This window comes from Eretmochelys imbricata, chromosome 1 (genome assembly GCF_965152235.1).
Source record: "Eretmochelys imbricata isolate rEreImb1 chromosome 1, rEreImb1.hap1, whole genome shotgun sequence".
Classification (NCBI taxonomy): Eukaryota; Metazoa; Chordata; order Testudines; family Cheloniidae; genus Eretmochelys; species Eretmochelys imbricata.
The window spans coordinates 201,148,633-201,172,271 of NC_135572.1; the positions used below are offsets into that span (position 1 = coordinate 201,148,633).

Consider the following 23,639-nt stretch of genomic DNA (forward strand, 5'->3'; position numbering starts at 1 on the left):
CTATTTACAGAAGCTTGGAAAGGAGACCAATGGAGAGCCGTGTTTCTTTCAACCAGGAGGGTCACAAAAGGGGATCACAAGATGTTGAAAATTGTATTACAGTCAAAAGCAAAGAAAATCTCTCTTTCCCCCTCCTCCTCCTCCTCCTGCCCACACAGCCTTACCCTTCAAGGTCAGGTGGCCTCTGTCAACTTCTCAATAAGTACATACAAACAGATCATACAGGCTTAGCATTAATACTTTTTTTACTCTTACTGTTATAGTAAAGTAAGAAGGTCATGAAATGTTTTGACTTCAAATAAGGGCTCACCCAACCAATAAGGTTGAAAAACACTGGTAGAGAGGACAACTGCCTTGTCCTATTTACCTCTGTCCATAACACATGGACAAGAGGCACTTTGATGAAATTAAAAGATAACATGTTTGAAATGGATAAACTCATTTTTATATGAAGTAAATTAATCTTGTGCTGCAATTATACTTAGACAAAATAGCTTAATGAGATTCAAGGAAAGGTTTCAGCACATAATTGAAACCACCCTCTGCAATTAACATTAGCTAAAATAAATATTACACGGGCCAGCAAGCCTTATGCTTCAAGACAAACTGAGTACCAGCTGAGGGCAGGAAGAAATTACCCTGGCTTGGTCCATTATTGCACAATCCCAGTAGATGCATTATTGGTGTTTTGCTTCTTTTCCTGAAACATTTTGCCTTGGCCACTGTTAGAAACAGACTAATGGAGTGGCAGGACTATTATGCTATTTCAGTATGTTAATGCCTGTGCTCCCTGAAGGAGGAGATTCCACCACGGGAAGACTCCTGAGAATGACTCGTAACTTAGTACAGACTATAGAAAACATTTTGTGTTCAATGGGAGACCTGACAAGTTATTCAGCATCCTCCTACCCAATGGACCTCCTCAATAGATAGTGCTTCTCAGGATTGGGAGGATACTGAGATACTCAGTTGATCTCCCATCCCAGCTGATCTATCATCTAATGACCAGTGCCCTTACTATTACAGTAGACTTGGTCAGTGGGTGTTTCACTCCTCCTCCCATTCCCAAAGTGACACAGAACTAATGCCTAAAAAGGAATGTCCAATGTTTGGATTGCTGCAGTCAGGGCAGCCAGTGGGGACCTGTGAGCACAAGAGCTGTCCATGGTGAAACCAATGGCAGCAGGTCACTCCATCCTTCACAGTGCTAATTCCCAGGATGGGGACAGAGGGTGACAAAAAGGGAAGAGGAAACAAGAGGAATTGATCAGCAAGCAGATATGTTTGGAGGTACCCAGTGGTTATGCAGATCCTTGGCTTTCAGAATCCCGTGAAGAAAATGTTTGGTGATGGAGATCTTCTTCTGGAAGGAATCCAGTATCATTAATCTTCCCTGCAACCTGTTCCCCTTCTTCACACAGGTGGTGAGTCAGGCCCAGCTGGATTCTCAGGTTTCTGACTGGAGCCCTGGTGGGAGGTCTTCACTCACTGTTACTTCATACACTGTGTTGTAGATTGTGTTTTCCTTCTGCACATAGCTGGCGTAGGGCTCCAACTCCTGCTGCTCATTACTATCCTAGTAAATCAAAGGCAATAACCATGAGCACCAGGACTGGATTTGTTTGGAAATAAAAGTTCTTTCTGGAATCTTAAAAAGGTGTGAACTGAGCAACAACATGTCTCCCCTCCCCTAAATGTAAGAAACACAGGGAGCAGGGCTCCACGGATATATGAATGATCACAGGCTGATGCTATGGAAACAGTTGATGGCATATCTGCCTTACAGATAGAGCCATCAAGAAGCAGCATGGTCTAGTGCCTAGCACAATGGAGTGGGGCTCAAAACTGGGATCGTGCCTGGTTCTGTCACTGACCTGCTGAGTGAACTGGAGATGTTTACTTCACCTCTGTTTTCTCATCAGTGCTCTGTTTCTCTTACCTATTTGGACTATAAGATCTTTGGGGACTGCCTCTCACTATGTCTTTGTACAATATTGAACAAAATGGAGCCCTGATCTCAGTTGGTGCCTAGAGGTTCTCTTGTAAACCAGTAATAAATAATAATAAACTGGGCTAAAACTACAAAATAACGTTAAGTTCCAATCTATGCTAATGTGGCAGCAAAAACAATCAATCCTACTGAGGCTCCTAAATGCCCAAATGCCTTTTGAAAATGAGACTTAGGTGCCTCAATCAGTTAGATGTTGCAATGTTGAGGGCAGAAATGCCTAAATACCTTTAAAAATCTGGGCCTAAGTGACTTGCTCAAAATCACCACAGGAAGTCTGTGGTAGACAAAGGAATTGACCTTAGCTCACTAGAGCCCACGGCTAGCACTCTAACCATTGACCCATCTTCCCTCTCCTGTCCTTATTAGTCAGCTCACCTGTATTGTAACATGATTTGATCACATCAGAGTTAACTATTGTTACATTGTGACTGACTCTCATTTTCGCTAAGGACTCTTTACACTGCTCTGGCCATAAAGGAGCCTTAAAGGGTATGTAAATTACAGATCTGGCCATTCAGAACTTAGTGACTTTTTGAGATTCACAGTCCATTTTGTTACATGACATCTTTCCTTTTGTAAATTTTAAAAAAAAGGTTGCTTCTCATTTAGATCAATAAGAAAAACTTTCAAAACAACCCCCTCCCCCAGCCACTTTGCTGTAAAACCACGAGGTGTATCACAGCTATACTCAGCACAGCTCTTCCTGGCATGATCAGGGAGAACTGTCAGAGCTGCTGCTTTTTGAATCACAAGAATGCTAGTTTGAGTCTTGACTGTGGCAGTGCTCTGCAGGCATATATTACAAGTCCAAATCTTGATATTTGGAGTGCAGATGGACTCTGTCCTGCTTTGTGTCAAGTGACAGTTTGCGGAACACAATTGCACCTGCAGAAAGTAGGGAGAGCCAAAATCTGACAGCTTCCCTTAATGTATAAAACTTTTCTGAGTTACTTTGGGAGCACATCTCAGATTTAGTGACATCTTGGCTTACATCCACTTCCTTACCTGCAGGTTGTGTGTGGGAGCAGTCTCAGGGATTTTGGACTTATAACAAATTCTGTGGAAGGGAAAAGAGGGAAAAAAGACAGGAAAAAAAAAGTATAACAAATTCTACCTTCAGTGTTAGGTTGGGCCACTGAGACCACACATCTTGGAGCAGGAGGGCCCTGAGAGTCTGTAATCCACAACTAATGAACCCCTTCTTCCTCAAGTCATCAAGAAGGGGGCTAAATGTCATCTCTCAGATCCTTCACTGGATGGCTCTTGACCGGGGTTCTCAAACTGGGGGTTGGGACCCCTTGGAGTTGCGAAGTTATTACAGGGCGGGTTGAGAGCTGTCAGCCTCCACCCCCAAACCCCGCTTCACCTCCAGCATTTATAATAGAGTTAAATATTTAAAATGTGTTTTTAATTTATAAAGGGGGCACACTCAGAGGCTTGCTGTGTGAAAAGGGTCACCAGTACAAAAGTTTCAGAACCACTGCACTTGACTCTGATGTTTTGATCTCCTGACTCTACATATGTGAAGTCCCTACTCCGGCCTGTGGGAGCCCTGAGCCTATTAGGAGAGCAGAATAGTGGAGACAAGGTCCTCTGGATGGATAAGAGCTTTGCCCTGAATAAGCTTTACTCTACATGAACTAATCCCCTTCTGAGGGAGGAGGACATGAGGCTAAGCAGTTGGACTTTGGACTACGGGGGAGAGGAACTGAGTGAGGGGTTCTCCTGGAATACCACCTACACCAGGAAAAGAACATCCCAGTTACAAATTGTCTATATTTAAGTACAATGCTCCCTACTCTTTTACCCTGGAACTGCATCCCTCTGACTCATTTAAGCAAGGTCTGATGGAACTGAAGTGCAGCACGCAACAAAGGAATAAAGATTTTGCTGCTTGATTCAGCTTTATTAATCTTCTGACAGGACAGTCCTGCTCCGTCCTCCAGAGCTGGGTGACAACTGTTTGGTAGGGAAACTGATCCCCCAAACTGCTGGCTTGAAGAAGCAGATTGAGATATTCTGTAGTACCTAGAGAACAACTTTTACTTTGCCAACTCTCCATACTGACAGGAAGTTTCCCTGGCGTCAGGAGGTGGCATCTTGTGTCCCATGCCCACCCCCTCCACCAGTGTATCATTCACTTAGATACACTGTGCCTCATCATGCCACATCCTGTGTGAATGTGACAGAATCAGAGATGCTTGGATGTCATCTGATCTGATATCAAATAACACCTTAAGTTTCCTCTCAGCTCTAGACAAACTGATTCCTTAGTGCCATGTCATACATACCTGCCACGGTGGAGCTTACAGAGGAAAATTAAAGCCAAAATGAAGAGGATGCCCAGGAGACCAGCAGAGATGGCGAAATACTGAAGAAACACGTCTAATAAGAGAGAATCATGATTTTCTAAATAGGGAGAATCACCATTTCAGTTATTTCCTCACTGATCAACTCCTTTATTGTGTCCACCTGAGGATCACAAGGTGCTTTAAACATTAATTACATCTCACAGCCTGCCCGTAAAATAAATAGTATCTCCACTTGAGAGAAGGGGAAACTGAGGCAAAAAAGTTAAATAGCTTGTCCAAGGTCATGCCTGGAGATTTCAATTTGGAAGGGGAACCTATATCTCCCAATGGCCAATCACGCACTATATTACTAGATCATGTTGCTCTGTAGACTCTGCATATCTCACCATTCAAGCTATCTCTTATATGACTTCAAAGCAAAAGAGCAAGGAAAATAAACAAAACAGTCCAGATAACAGCCATTTACCATTCAGATTATGAGACTGTTCCCTGTTTTCAGGTGGACAGACACTAGAATGTGCTCTCCTCCCCTCCTCCTTTCACAGCCCCGGTGGCAGGATTCGTACTTGCATCCCAACAAATTTTATTTATGCTTCTCTTTCAGTTGAACGTCTTGTCCATACAAGCAAGTGACAATTGTGATTCAGGTCCCATCAATGCCTTCCCACTGCCAATAAAGTACCACAACCCTGACCTAGAGGGAGCATCTCCAGGGAGGGAGTAGGATAGATGAGTTTCATGGCCCAAGTCATGATATCCCATAAGTCACTGACTCTTGGTCACTACCAAGCTGGGCCAGATGTGACCTGGTGACATCACCGTGCAAGGCTCCATAGCCATTGTACAGTCCCCTAACTGACCCAGCCCCCCAGGTTAGACATTTGTATGGAAAGGAGATAAGAAAAAGGTCCCACTTCAGTCTTAAATTTTGGGGAGTATTTCTGCAGCCTTTATAGATTTCCCTCTCTAGAAGCAAACTGGAATGGTCAGTTGAATTTGCAAGGTCCCTGCCACACTCTCACCAGTCTCACTGATATTTTTTGGAGCTGGTGAACAGAGGAGCACATAGTTTATCAGTTATGAATGAAGACTAAATAGAGAAAAGAGATGTCTCCTGTTACCTGATTGGCATTCCTTGGATTGGCTTGTGTTCCAAGCCAGATGAGAGACAAAGCAGGTTATATTAGTCTCTTTGGGGCTGTATATACTGAGCACAGTCACTGTCCCATCTGGGTGATATTCAAGCTCAGTCTTGGGATTTCTGTTTGGGTCCCAAGAGACCTGTGCAGCTGGTTTCCCTGCAGCTGCCTTGCACACAGCGGCCCCGTTACTGTCACAGGTCAAGGTCACTTCAGGAGGGACTGCAGGACAGGAGAAAGGGGAAAGGGTTGAAGTTAGTTTGCTGCATGTGGTATGGCAACTTTCCTCATTCCTATACAAGAAGAACCTAGCAGAAAGAGGAGAATGGGAGTGAAGACAGTATTGCAATAAATAGCAAACACCTGCAACAGCAGAATAGATAATGCGGAGTCCTTACAGCTCTTGAAATGGGGGTATCCCTTGGATGAGAGGGTGAGTGAAAACCTTAGGTGTGCCATGTGGACTACCATAGATAATATCCCGAGACACGGCTTTAGGGAAATGAAGTACCCTCTCCTCACACAGCAATTTATCCTGGTTCAGTTTGAGACATATAAGCTCTCATACACCCTCTGCTGTCAAGATGGAACATAAACAAAAGAACAGAACCTGTATTCACTTCAGAACTAGAGAATGTTGAGGGCTAAAGTGGGAACTAGGAAGAACAGCAGAGAGGAGGAAGGCTGGGAACCACAGTAAGCAAAGGTGCATGCCTGTAAGCCCTTTCCTTAAACTGTTTTGACTGCCAAGGTTCCCAGCTCCACCCCACAAAGTGAATGGCCGGGACCAGGAGCTCATCTGTCACCCAGGTTCCACTGCATTGTCTCGTTGTCATGACTCCTAACAATCTCACCCACTCATGTCAGTTTTCTCAGGGATGGTGTGTAGAAATGGGCCTGAATCCGAAACCCCATATCCAAAAAGTTCCTGGATCCTGATCTACATTTTGTGTCATCTGCTGCTGATCTCCGGTAGTAGTTAACACAGGGGTGTGCGTATATTTCTTATCCTTGGTGTGTCTTTGTCTCTCTCTTCCCCTCGGTTTTAGTCAATTTTGCAGTAGTAAATTCTTATGGTTATATCATTTAATATAGTCTTTCCAAAATTACCTGGGCAACTTTCAGTATTCTGATCTAGTTACTGCCCTCATGTCAGGTGGGTCACCACAGTAATCCTCCTTTGTTGTGCACAAGATAATGCACTAACGATGTTCCTAGCAAATAGCCTCTTTATGTTTGAGGCAGAAATGTTACAGGGGTAGCATAGGAAGACCTGGATGTCCGAGGGGGTTGGTAATAGGCTCTATTAGCCTTTTACTTGTAGCTTATCAGTTCTAAACCAGATCAGGTTTGCAGTAATTGAAAGTCATTACTATCTGCTGTAGGTGAACTGAGCTGACCTCAGTCCTGGTGCTAACAGACTTGGTTTACACTTGCCAGCGGGCATCCAGTCTCAGAGGAGAGACCAAAGAACAATTGAACATGGGGGGACTGAACTATCGTTATTCCCAAAAGTGGCCTCACCAAGTAGGGTTTAAGGTACGTTGACTTGTTTGCTATACATGTTCTGTGGAGAGAGGATTTCAGTCTCCAGAACTGTCATTCTGGAATTTCTCACAAGCACTAAAAGGGTCAGATCCTCAAAGGCATTTAGGCTCTTAACATCCCATTGAAATTAGTGGAAGTTGGGAGTCTACATACTTTTCAGGATCTGGGCCTAAATTAACTTTTTAAAAGCAGTTTCATGGGGGGATGGCTTAGGCTAGGAGTGTTTGTACAGAAGCCCCTCTACCAAATAGCCAAAGATTGATGTTAACATTGGGTAGAAAAATAGCTCATGCCAACCTTTCCCGCCATAAAAACAAGGAGAAAGGTTTGAGGAGGGAAAGGAGGACCAGAATGTAAAGAAGTTGGATGTGAGGAGAGACCACAATGAATTCACATAAGGGGATTAACCCAGCAGATGTCCTAAACTCCTTAGTTTTTGGAGTTCTCTGAACCTATATTCTCAACATTCTAAGAGGAGGGGAGGTTTATGTGTCAGGCATAAATCTGATTGTGTAGACAATTAAGAATGTCACAGCCTGTTACTTACCTAATACAGTCAGAGTGTAGGTTTGATTGAAAGTTCCATCGCTGTTTACAGTTTCACAGCTATAACATCCCTCATCTGTGAGTGTCACTTGCCGTATCTGAAGGGCACTATCAGTTTCAGGGCTAGATTTCCAATCCATTCTCTCATTGCAGTTTGTTCTGTCTGTCTTGTTCTGATCAGTTCTGTATGCCAGTGTGCAGTGATTTCCATTCCTTGGTCTTATCTTCCATACTACTGATACCAGATCCCGCCTTGAAATGTCACCACAGGTCAGATTAATGCTGGAACCAGCTATCTTAGACACTCCGATGTTATCTAAACAAGATGTAGGAAGAGAAGGACACTTGAAAAGGTCACCCAGAGTGTCATTACCCCCAGAGCTCCAAGGTTATAACATCTCTAGTATTATAGAATATTCCATAGTAAGATCCCACCTCTGCAGATACTAGACTCATCTCCTTGTGTCCATAGCTTTAAACAGTGACTGATAACCTGACGTTTGGTTTTGCCACCAGTCCATAAGATTAACCTCTCTGCTCTCACACGCCGTAGAACCTCTTCCCTACTGCAATCACTGCCAAGTTTCAGTATAAAGACATTATTGCGGAGTGGAGCCTGACTGAGATGCAATGCGCACAGCTATATTGGAGGAGCTCCTGGGCTAACTTTCTTTTTTTTCCCCTTGCTTTGGCAGCAATTGTGAGGCAAATGAATGGTGGGGAGGGAGTAACATTAGTAGTGTGCCTGTTCTGTACTGCCCTTGACGTAAGCACAAATCAGGAAAAGTTAGACATTTCTGAGCCACTTCCTGCTGCTCCATCCACAATGGGAGTTAAGCTACCATCTTGGAATAGCTGGAACTCAGCAGAATCAGAAAATCTTTGCAGGAGCTGTATGCTAAGGATTGGTCTACATGTAAAACTTATACTGGGGTAGCTATGTCAGATAGGGGTGTGATTATTTTTTACCAGTATAGCTATGCCAATGTAAGCCCTAGTGTAGATGCAATTATCCTGGAAAAGCAGCCCAACTTTGAAAATAGTTTCTATTCAACATATCTTTCTTCCTCTACCCTCCCGAGGCCAAATTCTGCCCAGCTACACTGGAGTAAATCTGAATTAGGTCCTTTGATTTTAGTGGTGTTATGCCAGATTTACACTGATGTTATTGAGAACCAAATTTGAATGTTTGTATTTGATAGTTATCTGGTCACTTCTCTGACAAGAATGAGTTTCTACTCCTGTTAGGCCTGCAAAGCCCCTACAGACACAGGAGAGCAAGCCGGAGTCTATTCTCCCTCACTGAGCATTGACAAAACTCTCAGTTAAGTTCCAGTGAAATAGTCTTTACCATCAGTGGTGGAGGAAGAGGAACAAAGAACCCAGCTGCATTTTCAGATCCCAAGTGAAATCTGTGGAGCCGGCAGTTAGAAAAATCCTTGCTGAGAACAAATAGGGAATTTCCCTTCTCCTCATCTGCTTTTAGAATTACTATTCTGGATATGTTTCAGAGTAACAGCCGTGTTAGTCTGTATTCGCAAAAAGAAAAGGAGTACTTGTGGCACCTTAGAGACTAACCAATTTATTTGAGCATGAGCTTTCGTGAGCTCATGGATATAAATTCCATATGAAGTCCAGTACAACTCATTTTCATGGCTGAATCATCAGCATCACCAAGTAACATCAAATGTATTAGACTATAATATTATGTCCACATAAGTCTATCACAAAAACTTCAACACTGATTAAAAGGACAATTTCAACCTGTTTAGGTCCCTAAGTTACTTTTCTGGGTGTGTTTATTGCATTACAGAAGATGAAACTTTTATTCTGGGTCCTCAGTGAGCTACACAATGTTTAGGTCTTATCTAATCTACATCTTTTCTTAGGAAATTTCTTTCTGTTGCTGTACTGCCAGGAGTAACATGGTGTGAGCACCAGTACAGATAGGCCATCGGCATACTTTTACCACCATGTCATTTAACCCTGGTCAGAACAGGAACAGACGAGAGCTGGGCAAACTTTGTTTGGTAAACACTACATTAACTGAAAAATGTGGTTGCCAAGCAACCAACATTATTTGTGAATTCGGGTCACGTAGTTTTGGCCAAATAAAAAATGATATTTTTTTTCCAAAAAAGTCTAAGTGTTTTGTTTTGACATTTCATTTAGAAATAAACTGTTTGTTTTTCATTCAACCCAGACCATTTCCCCCTCACTTTTTTCATTTTGATGAGGAAAAAATCAGTTGGGGTTTGAAACAAACAGAATTTTACTTCTCATTTTTCAGTTCACTGAACTGCAAAACCCATTTAGTCACTCAGCTCAAGCCGAGACTCTCTGGAAGTCCAGACACTGGTGGCTAGTCTACACTAATACTCTTGCTGTTGCTGTCACTGATAGCACTACAGTGGTGGCAATGCAACATGAGGAGATTTCCTGAAAAAGGCCAGTTTAGGCAAGACCTTAGAGACGGTGTAGGGGAGTGAGCTCCACTTTCCTGTCTGCCTTGGTGACCATCTCATGTGCTTCTGTGATCAGGCTCATAACCACATGGTCTCTTCTACTTTGGGGGGGTGGGGGTGGGGAGAGCCTCTGATTGGCAAGCTCCTCCACAGAGACCAAGGGGATGTGGTGTATGCCTGCAGTGAGGCATAATTGCTTGCTTGAGGTCACCTGGGAATGCTGAATTGCACTTGCTCTTTGGCACTGCACTCCTTGCTACTACCAAATGTGACACAGTGACGTATAAATGTGGGGGTTCACAATGTCCTTTCACAAGGGCCCCGATTCAGCTAAGCCTTTAAGCCCATACTTAGCTTTAAGCTGGAGTGGTTCCATTGGCCTTCAGTGGAACTATTCACAAGACCTAAGGAGGTCGTGGAAACTCCTTCAGTGGAGGTTTTCCAAAGGAGCCTGGGTGGCCAGCTGTCTTGAATGGTTTAGATACAACAAATGCTGCATCTTGGCAGGGGGTTAGACTAGGTCTGGGGTGGCCAACCTGTGGCTCCGGAGCCACATGCGGCTCTTCAGAAGTTAATATGCGGCTCCTTGTATAGGCACTGACTCTGGGGCTGGAGCTACAGGTGCCAACTTTCCAATGTGCAGGGGGGTGCTCACTGCTCAACTCCTGGGTCTGCTAGAGGTCCTGCCCCCACTCCATCCTTTCCTGTTCCCTCCTCTGAGCCTGCCATGCCCTCAATCCTCCCCTCCAAGAGCCTCCTGCATGCGACAGCTGATGCAGGGAGGGAGGTGGAGGCACTGATCGGGGCTGCCGGTGGGCGGGAGGCGCTGGGAGTGGGAGGGCGTGGGTGAGCTGATGCAGGGCTGCTGACGTGTTACTGTGGCTCTTTGGCAATGCACATTGGTAAATCCTGGCTCCTTCTCAGGCTCAGGTGGGCCATCCCTGGACTAGATGACCCTTGAGGTTCCTTCTAACCCTATGGGTCTATGATTCTTTGCTGGCAGGGGGCTCATTTGAGGACACTGAGTTGATGACTTACCCCACCTACATGAAAGAGGGAAATCCCTTCAGCCTGAACTTGTAACAAAGTGGCTCTAATCCCCAGGGTTAAACCCTGGTCGCTCCTGTTTATCCTCCAGGGGCCTGATAATCACCATTGTTTTGGGTTATTCCCAACCTCTATAGCACCGGGTGATGCAGGTGATGCAGTGTAACCCCCGGTGGACTGTGGCATGTCTCGCCGCCCCCGCAATGCTTTTGGTTTCCATATAGCAGCCGGGGATAAATTTTTCCATTGATGGAGGCATACCCCTGAGAGTCAGAGAAACTTGTGTGGTTCTACTGTGCCACGGAAAGCCTGCATTGGGAGGGTATTGGCAGCAACACTAACCCCTGGGCTGGGGGCTTTAGGTGTGAGTTAGTGAAAGAGAGGGTGGCCTGGTGCCGCACAGTACTGGTATAACTCAGAGCACTGAGACATCCATCACCCTGTGAGGGATTGGGAAGGAGAAGTTAACCCCATACTTGGGGCTGAATCCTCTCATGCCTTTTCTCAGTGTTTGGAGAAGAGTCAAAATATATAACCTGCAGGTGCAGAACAGAAAATTCCCAAGAGAAAACCACATCCTGCCGGTCCTAGGGACAGATGCAGCTGCAACTGTGCCCTGCTTACAACATATCCTTGTTACTTCAGCTCAGACAGTAAAAAAACAAATCGGTAACTCTCATGGGTTTTATTGGTGACAGTGGAGGATATAGCGGGTAAAGTATTTCTTTGGGGCTTCCTACGTCCAGCCTTTACTGACAAAAGGGGATGATACTTACCTCCCATCTACGGTGAGCTGTTAGGATTAATTGTTCATGTTTAAAAGTATTTTGAAGATTAAAATCCTAAGTATAACAATTTTCTGGTGCCTGTTCTGTATTGATTTTTTAAATGTATACACAAAATAAATCACTCGTACAAATCTTTGCCCATTTGATTAAATTGACTACAGCATTCTCACTACACTAACACTGCACTAGAAGTAAGATGGGGGTTTTGTTGTTGTTTTTTGTTTTATTTGTTTCATATAAATATATGCAAATTGTTCTCAGTAAGTGAATTTCAGGAAAAGACTCTTCTGGAGTGGTTGTTTCTAATTCAGACAAAGTCATCAGAAGAGGAAATGAGAGAGGCTGAATGTCTCATGATGGGTTCTTGATTTTAGTTCTGTGAAAGTCTCTTAAAATGAAATGGAGAACAAAGAGCTTCCTTGCTTGACTTATCTTTGTCAGGCGCATCAGCACGTCAGGCCACATCATCAATTCCACTCACCTCATCTAAACGTGACTAAGCAAATCTAAGAGTGCAAGTGGACTGCTATGGCTGGGCTGTTTTTACTGCATGACAGTAACAGTTTTGTGCACCCTTCTTGACAAATAAATGTGACACCAGTGTACTGGCCTACTGGACCATCCTCTCTTAAGTAACCCTCCCGGGATATGGTACAGTTTCCCCAACATAATGGCTGTCCATCGCCAGCGGCAAGAAAGGAAGAAGAAGTGAAAGAGGTGCTGCTTTTTGCTACACCTTTCCATCAGCCTCTATCACAAATGGCCAGGAATGAGTCAGGTACAAGTCACTCACAGTCCACAAGCCACATCAGACAGCTTGAAAGCTGCTGAATTGTGTTTGTGTAAAATCTTCTTTTTTAGGTAAAGTTGAAACAATGGCTTTGAATTGCCCTTTATCCTGTTTTAATGAGAAGGCTTTTAGCTGAGCAGGATAGTTTAAGCAGGAGTCTAAAACATTCTGGACCTGAGCCTCATGTCCATTAGACCGGTTTCCACCACTCTAGTGGGGACCTTAAATTGGGTGTAAATATAATAATGTGCTTTCTCTGTAACTGCCAGAGTGGGGTAAAGAGGCGTTAGGGGAAATATGAATCAGGGTCTTTATTCCTAGTTCTGCCACTGATATAATGTATGATGCTAGAAGCATGAGCTTTGTGCCTGTGTTTCCCCATCCATAAAATGGAGGTAATGCCTACCTCAGAGGCATATTGTGAAGTTTAATTAATTCATGTTAATGTGGTTTGAAGGCCTCTGATTGAAGTTGCTGTAGAAGGGCAAAGTATTATTATTAGCACAGGCCATTATCTAATGTCAAAGCCCCATTAACCATTTCCCAGGAAACAGCTAACACGTGACTTCTTTTCCCCATGATGGTTGTGTTCGATCTCTGAGCTGGAGAGATCCTGAGGATTGGTGTACACAGGGAACTTACATCAGCATAGTTATGTCTCGGGGTGGGAAAAATCCACACCCCTGAGAGACATAGCTATGCCGACCTAACCCCCGGTGTTGAGAGAACTAGATCAACCTAGCTACTGCATCTTGGTGAGGTACGTTAACTACAGTTACAAGAGAACTCCTGAAGCGATTCAGCGGCGCTGCTGTAGAGTTTTAAGTGTAGACATACCCTGAGGGAGAAGGTGGGGTTTGATAAAGGATTTGGATACCTTTATCCAGCCTGCAGCCATCTTCATTCTCCTCCAGATCATCTCAGTATGAAAATGGTGTGTATCCAACACCAGGAAGACATGCTCAAGGGTGATTTCTTCTCCCCCTTATCACAGAATGGAGCGAAACGTTGCATAACACTGAGTCCAAAGGATGTAAATTCTGCTAGTTTCAAATGGGAAGGACTAACTCTTATATCTCACAAGCTAAGTAGGATTGGGCCTGGTCAACATTTAGACAAGAGGCCTACAAAAAAGACCCAATGTGCTATAACCTATCAGGGAGTGATGTTGGCCAGATTCCAATTCTGCATCCCTAAATTCTGCCCAGAGTTTCAATTGTATATGGGATTCTTCTTCACTTTCTGTCCCAAACTGTAGTGAAGTGGTATTTGGTACTGCTAACCATTTGATATTTTTGCCCCAGAGGTGGCTATACTTCAGTGTTGCGTGAAGTGATTCCTGTGTGTGTATAGTTTATAAAATGCTTTGAGAACCTTTAGCATAAATGGTTGTCTCTAAATGGAAATTGTTCTCAGCCACCTTCTCCTCTCAGTCTGGCAGCCATGAACTTTTCCCATATTTGGGGATGTTCAGATTTGAAGTGGTTTTGGTTCAGACCTATCGCTGGGGCAGATATACTAAGGTCCCTTTGTGCTGCCAGGACCTTAAAGCAGCTCTAAAGGGGCTGCTAAGGATTCCTCAAGGCAATTATTGATTAATTTATGTCCTGAAGCATGAGGGTTTATATTCCGTAAACATTTTTATCCTTAGATAAAAGCTTAGAAACAGCCAGTGCATACCATAGGCCTTTGCCATACTGTCACCTCTCAGAAGCTAGTATCTTGTCTTCCAGAATCTCAGCTTTCATTTGAAAAAAAGAGTAAGTCTATAGCTGATATGCTTGCAAAGAAAACCTTAAAAAATGTGAATATAGGGCTTGTCTACACAGGGAAATTGAGTGGCAAAACTATACTGGTATATGTATACTGGTATTACTCCCTGTATAGACACTTTTATTACAGAATAAAAGTGACTTTTCCCAGTTTACCTTCTGTCATTTTGGAAGTGGTTTAAGTTATATCAGAAAAAACACGCTCTTATTCCAGAATACGAGTGTCCAAATGGGGAGCCATACCTGTACAACTATTGTGGTGTAAATTCACACTTTACCTCATACTGGTTTAACTGCCTGTGTATAATCAATACAAAGATGTCTGCAGAGAGCCCTGTACAATGGGTCTGACAGGTGTGAAGTGTCCTGTTCATCTCACTGAGGCATTCACTCAGGGATGATAATTTAAATGTTAACTATTTCATTCCCTGAGTAAGAAAGGAGACTGGGTCATAACTTACTGTGAGTGTTTTCTCATTTTTGTGCCACATGTCCATGACATTTGGGAGATATCACCACTTTTTTTTTTGCTCAGCCCCAGGAGCTTAGCAGAGCCTATGGGCCCCACTGAGGGGAAGTCAAGCTCAAGGAGCCCAATCTAGTGCAATCTCAGAGAGCTGCACTATCCTATTTTGTGCACAAAATCTAGTGTGAGCAGTGTTTCATTATGGAGACTCATGTGGGTGGAGCTTATGTTATGATGGAGCTTGGAAGAATACTGCCACTCCCCTCTCCCCCAGTCTGAGCCCTGATCTCCAAACCTCTCAAGTCCCTCAATATTCTCTAACTTTGACTCACCTGAATATTTCTGTACCATCTCTAAATGTTGCCACTTCCCTGTTCAACAATAAGCCAGTCATTAATCTAACAAACAAGTCATTAAATGTTAAACAAGGTTCCGTAGCAGTGATCCTAGTGTAGGTTTTTAGGGCACCCCACTATTTACACGTTTTCTTGTTTAAAATGGGCCATTTCCCCTCCTTTTGGGGGTTTTTTTTCAAAGAGACACAGTCAATTTAGAAGTCATATGTATGTCTTGAAAATTTGTCAGCTACCACGTGCAAAACCTAAGATTACGGTAACTGAAAGCGATTGGGGAAAAATATTTTTCTCTCCTTTTTTTTCGTTTGTGTACATTGTGCATTTGACAGCACTTTGGTTATAGTCAGTTTCACTGGTTCTCATCTATAATCAGTGACTTAGTCATTTTCTCCTGTTTCTTTGAATCTTTCACACAGCAAAAGGAGAGAGAAACACTTTTAAAAATAGGAAAATATGATTGTAAAACCACAGGGGGTCTTGGGGGCTGGTGTAGAACCTGAAAAGACTTTTAACTCTTTTCATACTGAGTAGATTTCAAATTGGTGAAACTCAGTTTTATATCCATGACTGAAATCTCATCCCCTGAGACTACTTAATTTCCTTAATAGCCTCTTTAAGAAACTGAAGCTTTTTAAGAGATTTTTGCCCTCTAAAGAGATTGACAGTTTTGCTCAGAGATAGTTCTATTGTACATTGATTTCCTGAAGCAACACCCTCTTTAACTTTTCAGTGCATGGCCCCACAAGCAACAGATTATAACATATTCAAATTAGTGGTATAACCAACTCACAATCGATATACCACAAGCAGATGACTGATTGCATCCTGGAATGAATGTTACATGAGTTACACTATGATGCAATTCAAGGGGCAATATTTGCAGTTTGAAAGAGGCCAGGTGTAATATGCTGAATACGTATAGTCTTTTTTCTGTATCTATACTCTGTCACTGAGTATCTGTGACACTAACCAAGGCTGGGGTGGGAGAACATAACAGACAGACAACAGATCCCTGGTATAACTCTATGGCAGTGAATGGAGTTACACCAGGAATGATCATGGCCCAAAGGGTTTGTGAAACACACTTATCTTCTGAACACCAGCCTGTTCTTTTCAGTTGTAAGAATAGATATGTACTACTAGTAGAAATAACAAGTTAGTGTGTTGGATAGATCTCCCTGCAGCTGTGAGATATAGGAGGTAAGGGTTCAGTTGCTTGCTGAAGGGAATCACACACAAATAAGGACAGTGTGGACTCATCCCTTGCTGTCACCTTCAGCTCCCCATTCCCACCCCCACATCCAGACTCTTGATTCTCTGATAATTTCTCTAAACCCGTGGTCCTCACCCCATCTCTATCATGCTAACCCTAGTTTATTTAGACGTCTCTTGCTTCCATTACATGAACTTCCTGCTTTCTCATTTCCCACCTTCTTCTTTCATTCCCTTGCAATCATCTTCCGCTTCTGCCATTGTTACCATGTCACTCTTCTGGGTGAATCCCTCCCCCACCTTCTTCTCGGCATTACTGATAAATTACTAAGTCATTCCCCACAAAGTCATCCCCATCTCTGGTTTCGTTGTCATGGCCTATCTGTGATGTGTTTATTGTTAGACTGTAAACTCTCCAGGCCAAGGAATTACTTCAGCTGTATGTACTGTACTGGGCTGAGCTCACTGAGAACGCTAAATAATACATGTAAATCCAAACTCCTTGTTTTCATCTTCCAGGCTAAACACAACTCTGCACCTGCCAACTCTCTGCTCTTATTTCTTCCTGTTACCTTCTCTTTCCCTTTAACCTGCCCAAGCCTCACCCCTAAACGCTCCTCTTGTCTTTATACCTTCTTCCATGCCACCCCAAACACCTGGAATTCCCTCTTTCTACTTGGGCACCAAAGAATCTTCCTCCTCTTCTTCGGCTCCTCCCTGAAAAACTACTTATTGGGTGGAGTCTTCCAGTGATACTTCAGCAATGTAAGAAGCACGTAACTCAACCCTCAGGCCATGTCTAGGCTAGGAAAGGTTGGCTATGTTTTAATCAAGACAAAGGCTAAAAGAAAAAAGGATTGCGGCCCCACTTTAGCATGGGTCTGTCATCCAGACAGCCAGCGTAGTGTCATGGGGTTGGAATCGTTCTTTCTCCACAACACATAGGGCTGGTCCTCAATGGATGTAAATCATCATACCTGAATTGAAATCAGTGGAGTTAAAAGTTTACACCAGCTGAGGATCTGGCCCCTAAACTGTAAACTATATACGGCAAGGTCTGCGTCTCCATGTTCTGTACATCACCAAGCAAGCTGATGGAACACAAGAAGAAATCTGATGTTTACTCATGCGGATGCGTCCCTGTATTCTGCCCACATCAGGCTTTGTGATATGAATCTATGCTTTTATTATGACACTAACACTGCTTCTAATCAGGCTTTGTGCAGATGAAGTGTGCAAGGACTGATGCGAGTGGGGACCCGAGCCAGCCCTAGTGTGCAAACTCCTCTGTAGCTTTTACTCCAGCTTGGCTCATGAATTTCACCCTCACCATTCCCATTATTGTTCTAATTGAGATGGCATTTTTATTGGCTTATAATGTTCAGAAATAGTTCCCTTTAAGGCCAAAATGTGTCCTGGTTGTTTTCAGTCCAGAGAGGAAATCCATTTTCAACCTTTGAAGAAAAATCTATTCCTTCCATTTAAAGATTCATATAAAAGCAGCACTGTGTATGTGTGTGTGTTTTTCTCACTTATTGAAATAGATTTTATTTTTTTACTTTAAATTATTTTTGTCTTTTTACTTTGCAGGAAAATATTTTTTTTAATCCATGGAGGCTGACATTTTAATCAGACAAACTCAAGAAAGTCAGAATTATGGAGCTAGATCACCATGCCTCACTAAGTACTGTTCCAGTAGTACAATGGGCACTAAAGCAGACAAGTGAGTATTTTTCCAGCATAGGGGAATCCTCACATGGCTTAAATGTGACATACTGCCTACCAAACAGCTACAAAGGGCCTTCGATTTTTTTTCTCACTGAAGAAATGAACATGGAGCATTTTCTATGATGTTGCATAGGCTCAATCTAAATTTCAATTCTCCTCCTCCAAGGAAAGGACTAAAATGCATTTTGTTCTGTTTGTTTATGTTGAAGTTGCACCTTCTCTTGGAATCATAGATGCAAATATGTAGGATTTTGTGTGTCTGACTACCTATGGTATGTTTTGTGATCATTTAAAGAAAGACCCTGTTGTAATTTATAGGTACAAGCTGGCAGAGTTAAGGTGACTGTGCTGTCCTTAATGCCCTCACTTTTGTGCAGTTAAAAATCTCACTCATAATTGTTTTGAAGTTGGTTTTTTAATATAATAATTTATTTGGATTTTTCTGATAATGAAGCTGCCATATGAAAAAATAATAAGGGCTCTGACTTTCCTGCCTTTTTTTGTACATGTGAATGATCACGTCTTCAAAAACAAAAAATAAGAGCGGTGAGTTTTCAAACAGTGTGTACATCCACACTCATATGTCAGAGTTAAAGAAAATACAATATTGTATGTGGTCAGGATGCTATTTTCAAACCTCCTTACTGCTGGGGTTTTCAAATGAGACTGATGCGAGCACAACAGTCCTTGGTCAGGACGATGTAAACGTCAACTCTGAAGTTCTAAAACGGGATCTGCCTTTAAAGAATTTGTGTGTGTATGTGTGGAGGGGGGGAAATCACCTAAAAAAGTCTCAGATGATTTAAAAAAAATACAGAACACTATTTAAATGGTTGGGTAAGAAAAATAATCAAATGTTCCTCCCCCCCTTTAATGTGTACGTTTTCAATGTTAAAATAAACAGCAGGGTGCCAGTGCACTAAAGAAAGGGGGCACTAAAGCAAGAGTGGGATGAAGACAGAGACAGTTTATCTAAATATTTTCCCCATCCTATGAAGTCTTAAATCAGGAGTAGAGTTCCAATATGAATGAGAGCAGGTGGCTAGGAGGATGGCAGGGCTGCATCAACCTTAAAAGAACTCCCCATGGAACACCTCCCCACACTGCTCACTCTTCCCTTGACGTTCATATCCAGATATTTGGGGTGTTCCTCTGCTTAACCCAGTAAGGAAAGTCACTGAGGCTGTCTCTACACTGGCACTTTCCTTACAATTTCCCAGTACTGCAGCTCTGGTGCCTGCCATGGTGAAATCACTAGTATAGACCAGCCACCAACATAGGCGCTGGAACTAGGGGTGTCTGAGGTGTGGCTGCACCCAGTGGCTTGAAGTGGTTTCCATCATATACAGGGTTCACAAGGTGCTTCAATGGCTCTCAACACCCCCACTATACAAATTTGTTGCAGCTCCCCTGGCCACCAGCATTTTAAATGATGTGTCATCTAACACTGGTTTTAACTTTTTTTCTGGCGACTCAGTTGAAGAAAATTGTTGATGCCCGTGACTCAACGGAGCTGGGGATGAGGGGTTTGGGGTGTGGGGTGTGGGAGGGGCTCAGGGCTGGGGCAGAGGGTTGTGGTGCAGGTGAGGGCTACGGGGTGGGGCCAGGAATGAGGGGTTCAGGGTGTGGGGGGGGGCTCTGGGCTGGGGCAGGGGGTTGGGGTGTGTGAGGGGGTCAGGGTTCTGGGCCGAGGGTTCAGGCTCTTGGGTGGGGCTGGGGATGAGTTGTTTGGGGTGCAGGAAGGGGCTCTGGGTTGGCGGGGGCTCAGGGCAGGGGATTGGGGCTCAGGATTGGGGTGCGGGCTTACCTCAGGTGGCTCCCGGTCAGCGGTGCAGCGGAGGTGCTAAGGCAGGTTTCCTGCCTGTCCTGGCATCGCGGACTACGCTGTGCCCTGGTAGCAGCCAGCAGCAGGTCTGGCTCTCGCCCGCACTCAGCTCCCATTGGCCGGTTCCCGGACAATGTGAATGCAGAGCCAGCGCTTGGGGCGGGGGGCAGCACATAGAGCCCCGTGCCCCCCGCCCCGCCTTGGAGCCGGACCAGCTGCTGGCTGCTTCCGGGGCACAGCACAGTGTCAGAACTAGCCTGCCTTAGCTGGGCAACACCACCGACAGGACTTTTAATGGCCCGGGCGGCAGTGCTGACCAGAGCCACCACCTTCCATTCAGTGACCCGCAGTTTGAAAACCACTGATCTAACACAGCTCAGACCAGGACTAGACACCGTAGCTGTTAAACCGCCTGCGCCTTGCCTAAGCTCGTGCTTCCCTTGTCACCAAAACTAGTGCAGCAGTAGGAGATTTAAGAAAAAGGTTCATGTAGTTAAGGCCTGGCTGAGCCTGTAAAGTGCACCCTTTTTCAAATGTCATTGTTTCATTTTACAGCCACTCCTGGCCCCCAGAAGCTGGCTGGGACTCTGGGCTCCCAATAATTTTGGTACTCTGTGGGGACAGATGTGTCCATGATGGGTGTACGTGCACTGGGCCCATCTACGCCACTAAGCCTGTGGCCTGTGAGGGAGCGGAGGCCAGAATGGAGGAAATGCAGAGGAGCTGCCTGAGTTTTACTACGTGCTTTGAGGCAGCCTCCTGCGTTCAACCTTATGCAGAGAGAGAAACAGCCTGGTCTGGGACAGGGCACTCAAGGGTAAGTACCTGTGGGAAAATTTCTGTTTCCTGTTTTTCTGTGGAAAATTGGGTTTTTGATTAAACAGTTGTTCTTGTGCAAACTTATCTGCCTTCCATGGAAAATTTCATCTTTTTGTCAAAAAGAAAAAAAAATCAAAAACCTTCTGACTGAGAAGGTTTGGGTTGTGGCTGAGAGGTTTTCAGGTTTTTAACTGAAAGTTGAAATCTTCAGAAAATTTCAATGAAAATGAATTCTTTTATTTATGTCAAAATTTTCCTAGAAAAAAATCCTCATTTCCTGACCAGTGCTATTTAAGTCCCTGGGGTTTTACCCCTGACTCTGAGATCACTGTTATACCTTGGACGAGCTGCTTAACACTCCTGTGTCTCAGTATTTCCATCTGTAAAATGTGGACGAGGTACTAACCTAACCTCTCAGGGGTGCTGAAGCTGAATTAAACAATGGTTGTAAATGTTTTGAACTCCTCTGATGGAAGGCACTAGAGATGTGAAACCTATCTTTGGAGCCTGTGTTTGAACAGCTCAGAACATTAGACCAATTCCTCATTGCCAGTACGTGTACTTTAGCATTAACACTTCAGGCTTTTGTGACTGGTACATGAGACTGCCTCTCCCTGCTTTAGTGATGAGTTTCTGTGGTGAGCCCAGGGGATGCGCCTTGCACTCACGAGAGTGGGGCTTGGAAGATCATGAGCTCTACAAATACAGGTGAATGGGAGCTGGTGGACAGTAGCTGGAGCAGCGAAAAGGCTAATAAAACTGAGACAGCTGACCTAAAAGGTTAGGAAGCATAGCCTTAGATGATACTGTTTTCACTACAGAAGCTGTTTTTGATCAAACACTGACAGGTGTTCCTTATGGTAAAACTCCCACCAGCTCTCAGAATGGATCCTCAGGGCTGCTTGCCACTCTCTAATACGATCTCCCACCAGTGCTCAGAATGAAATTTATGATCTCCACACTCCCCCATGGGAGCTATGACCAGCCTTCCTAACAAAACCCAGAAGAGACCCCCGCCCTGGCTAAGACTTTGGGTTCACAAACGGGGCTGCACACACTATTCCCTGTGTGACCTACAGTCTGTTAAATAAATCAGCCTCTTGGACGACAGGAATTTAAAGACACAGGGAAGAGTCTTTTGGCAGCTGATAATGTTGTTAACTGTGAATCAATCCCAGTTGCTAAGTCAACCAGATACAGGGCACATGCCTAATGACAATAGGCCTGGTGATCACAGGCAGATGTAGTGGATGAAGAGCAGGTCTAACATGCCAGTAACAATACATAATCAACTCTGTCCTTTAATGAAAGCAGCACTGATAAGTACAGCATTTACGTGAAGGAAACATCCTAGCACATTCCCCTTGCCTCGATCCATAGCAGCTGCTTGGTCCCAAAGAGAAGTCTAACTTACCTATTTGTACCATGGCCACAGAGACGGTGAGCAGCACGAAGGCACAAAAAGTCTTCTCTAAACAATTCATGTCAGCTTTTGCTTTCATCGCTCACACAGCTCGCTCACTCCATCCATCCTGTTGTCAGACCAGCTGCAGACGCGGGGAGCTTCCCTCTGTGACAGTGTGCCCTTGCCAGCCAGTGTCTCTGTTCCCTCTTCCACTTCCCCACCTCTCCTCCACCCCAACTCCGCCTGCTCCCGACTGATTAGCTCCTTGGAGGTAGAGAGGCTCCTTCTTCTGCCTTTTCATGACACTAGGCTTCCTGTGCTGAGAGCCAAGGCAAACATTGAGGAAACAGATTTAGCAGCTATGCCTTCCGTTCATTGGCTCTCCTTGCAGTGCTGATGTGTGAAGATAAACTCCACAGCAGAGCTCAGAATGGAGTAAAAATGAAGCTTATTCTTCAAGCCTGGGCTTACTGTCAGAGAGGGAATATTAATCATGGGGAGTTGGAGCATCCAGTAATAACAGTGTACTCAGTGCTTCACAGACAAGAAAAGTTCGACCCCTGAAGGGCTTCCATTCTAAAAGACCTTATATACGAAGACCTCTTTTAATAATTGCCCCGCAGGAGATGCTCTGTCCCTGTAGGGATCAGGGCCTTAATCCTACTCTTAAACAATGAGGCTCACTCCAACCTCAGAAGAGAGAATGTGTGTGTGGGGTGGGGTGGGGGAGGGGACTTTGTTGTAGTAGCCAGGCAAGGTACTAACAAATTTCAAAAGGACTTTATTTTTTAAAGTGGAAACCTCTTTTCCAAGCTGCTGCTGCACCCTCAGCCTCTTCAACTCCTCCCCACTCCCCCCTGTTTCCTGTCCTTTCAGACTCCCAACAGCCAGTGCTCCCAATTCTAATAATTACAAGCAACATCAAAACACCACACCCCTCCTCTCTTAAGAAACTCTCCCAATTACAATAAACATTGTTGTTCTAACCACAGGAACAAATAGGAAACAAGGCACTATACTGTTGACAGAAATATTACACTAAAAACACTATAAATACTACATAACATAGTCTCTAGTCCAGACAGGTGGTCGTCTGGGTCTGACAGGCCGTCTCTCAAGCCCTGGTTCCAGTGCAATGTCTTGTTGTGTTGATACTACGGTGAAGTCATCCAATGCAGACTGGGTGTTGGCATAATCTCCTCTTGGTGCACAGACAGGTGCAAGATAAGAAGCATTCCATACCAGCCCATCAGAAAGTCGATAGGTGTAAGGTCCCTTCTTCTCTATGATTTTAAGAGGAGCTGTGAATTTATCGTCCCCTTTGCGTAAAATTCCAGGTTTTCATACTCTAACGAAGGAACCACACTGAAACTTTGGTTCTTTAGCACCCCGCCGCTTGTCTGTGAAAGC

At 44.2% G+C, this 23,639-nt stretch overlaps 1 protein-coding gene across 1 annotated transcript; it reads right to left on the bottom strand.

Moving 5' to 3' along the window:
* Positions 1-227: 227 nt before the first annotated feature.
* Positions 228-22,426, bottom strand: CD200R1 (CD200 receptor 1). The gene is made up of 6 exons (XM_077822067.1): positions 22,239-22,426; positions 7,558-7,872; positions 5,445-5,684; positions 4,303-4,396; positions 3,017-3,068; positions 228-1,576 (listed from the first exon to the last, which is right to left on the bottom strand). The coding sequence occupies exons 1-6, from the start codon at positions 22,324-22,326 to the stop codon at positions 1,448-1,450; spliced, it is 918 nt and encodes a 305-aa protein (XP_077678193.1). The 5' UTR covers positions 22,327-22,426; the 3' UTR covers positions 228-1,447.
* Between the last annotated feature and the right edge of the window lie 1,213 nt (positions 22,427-23,639).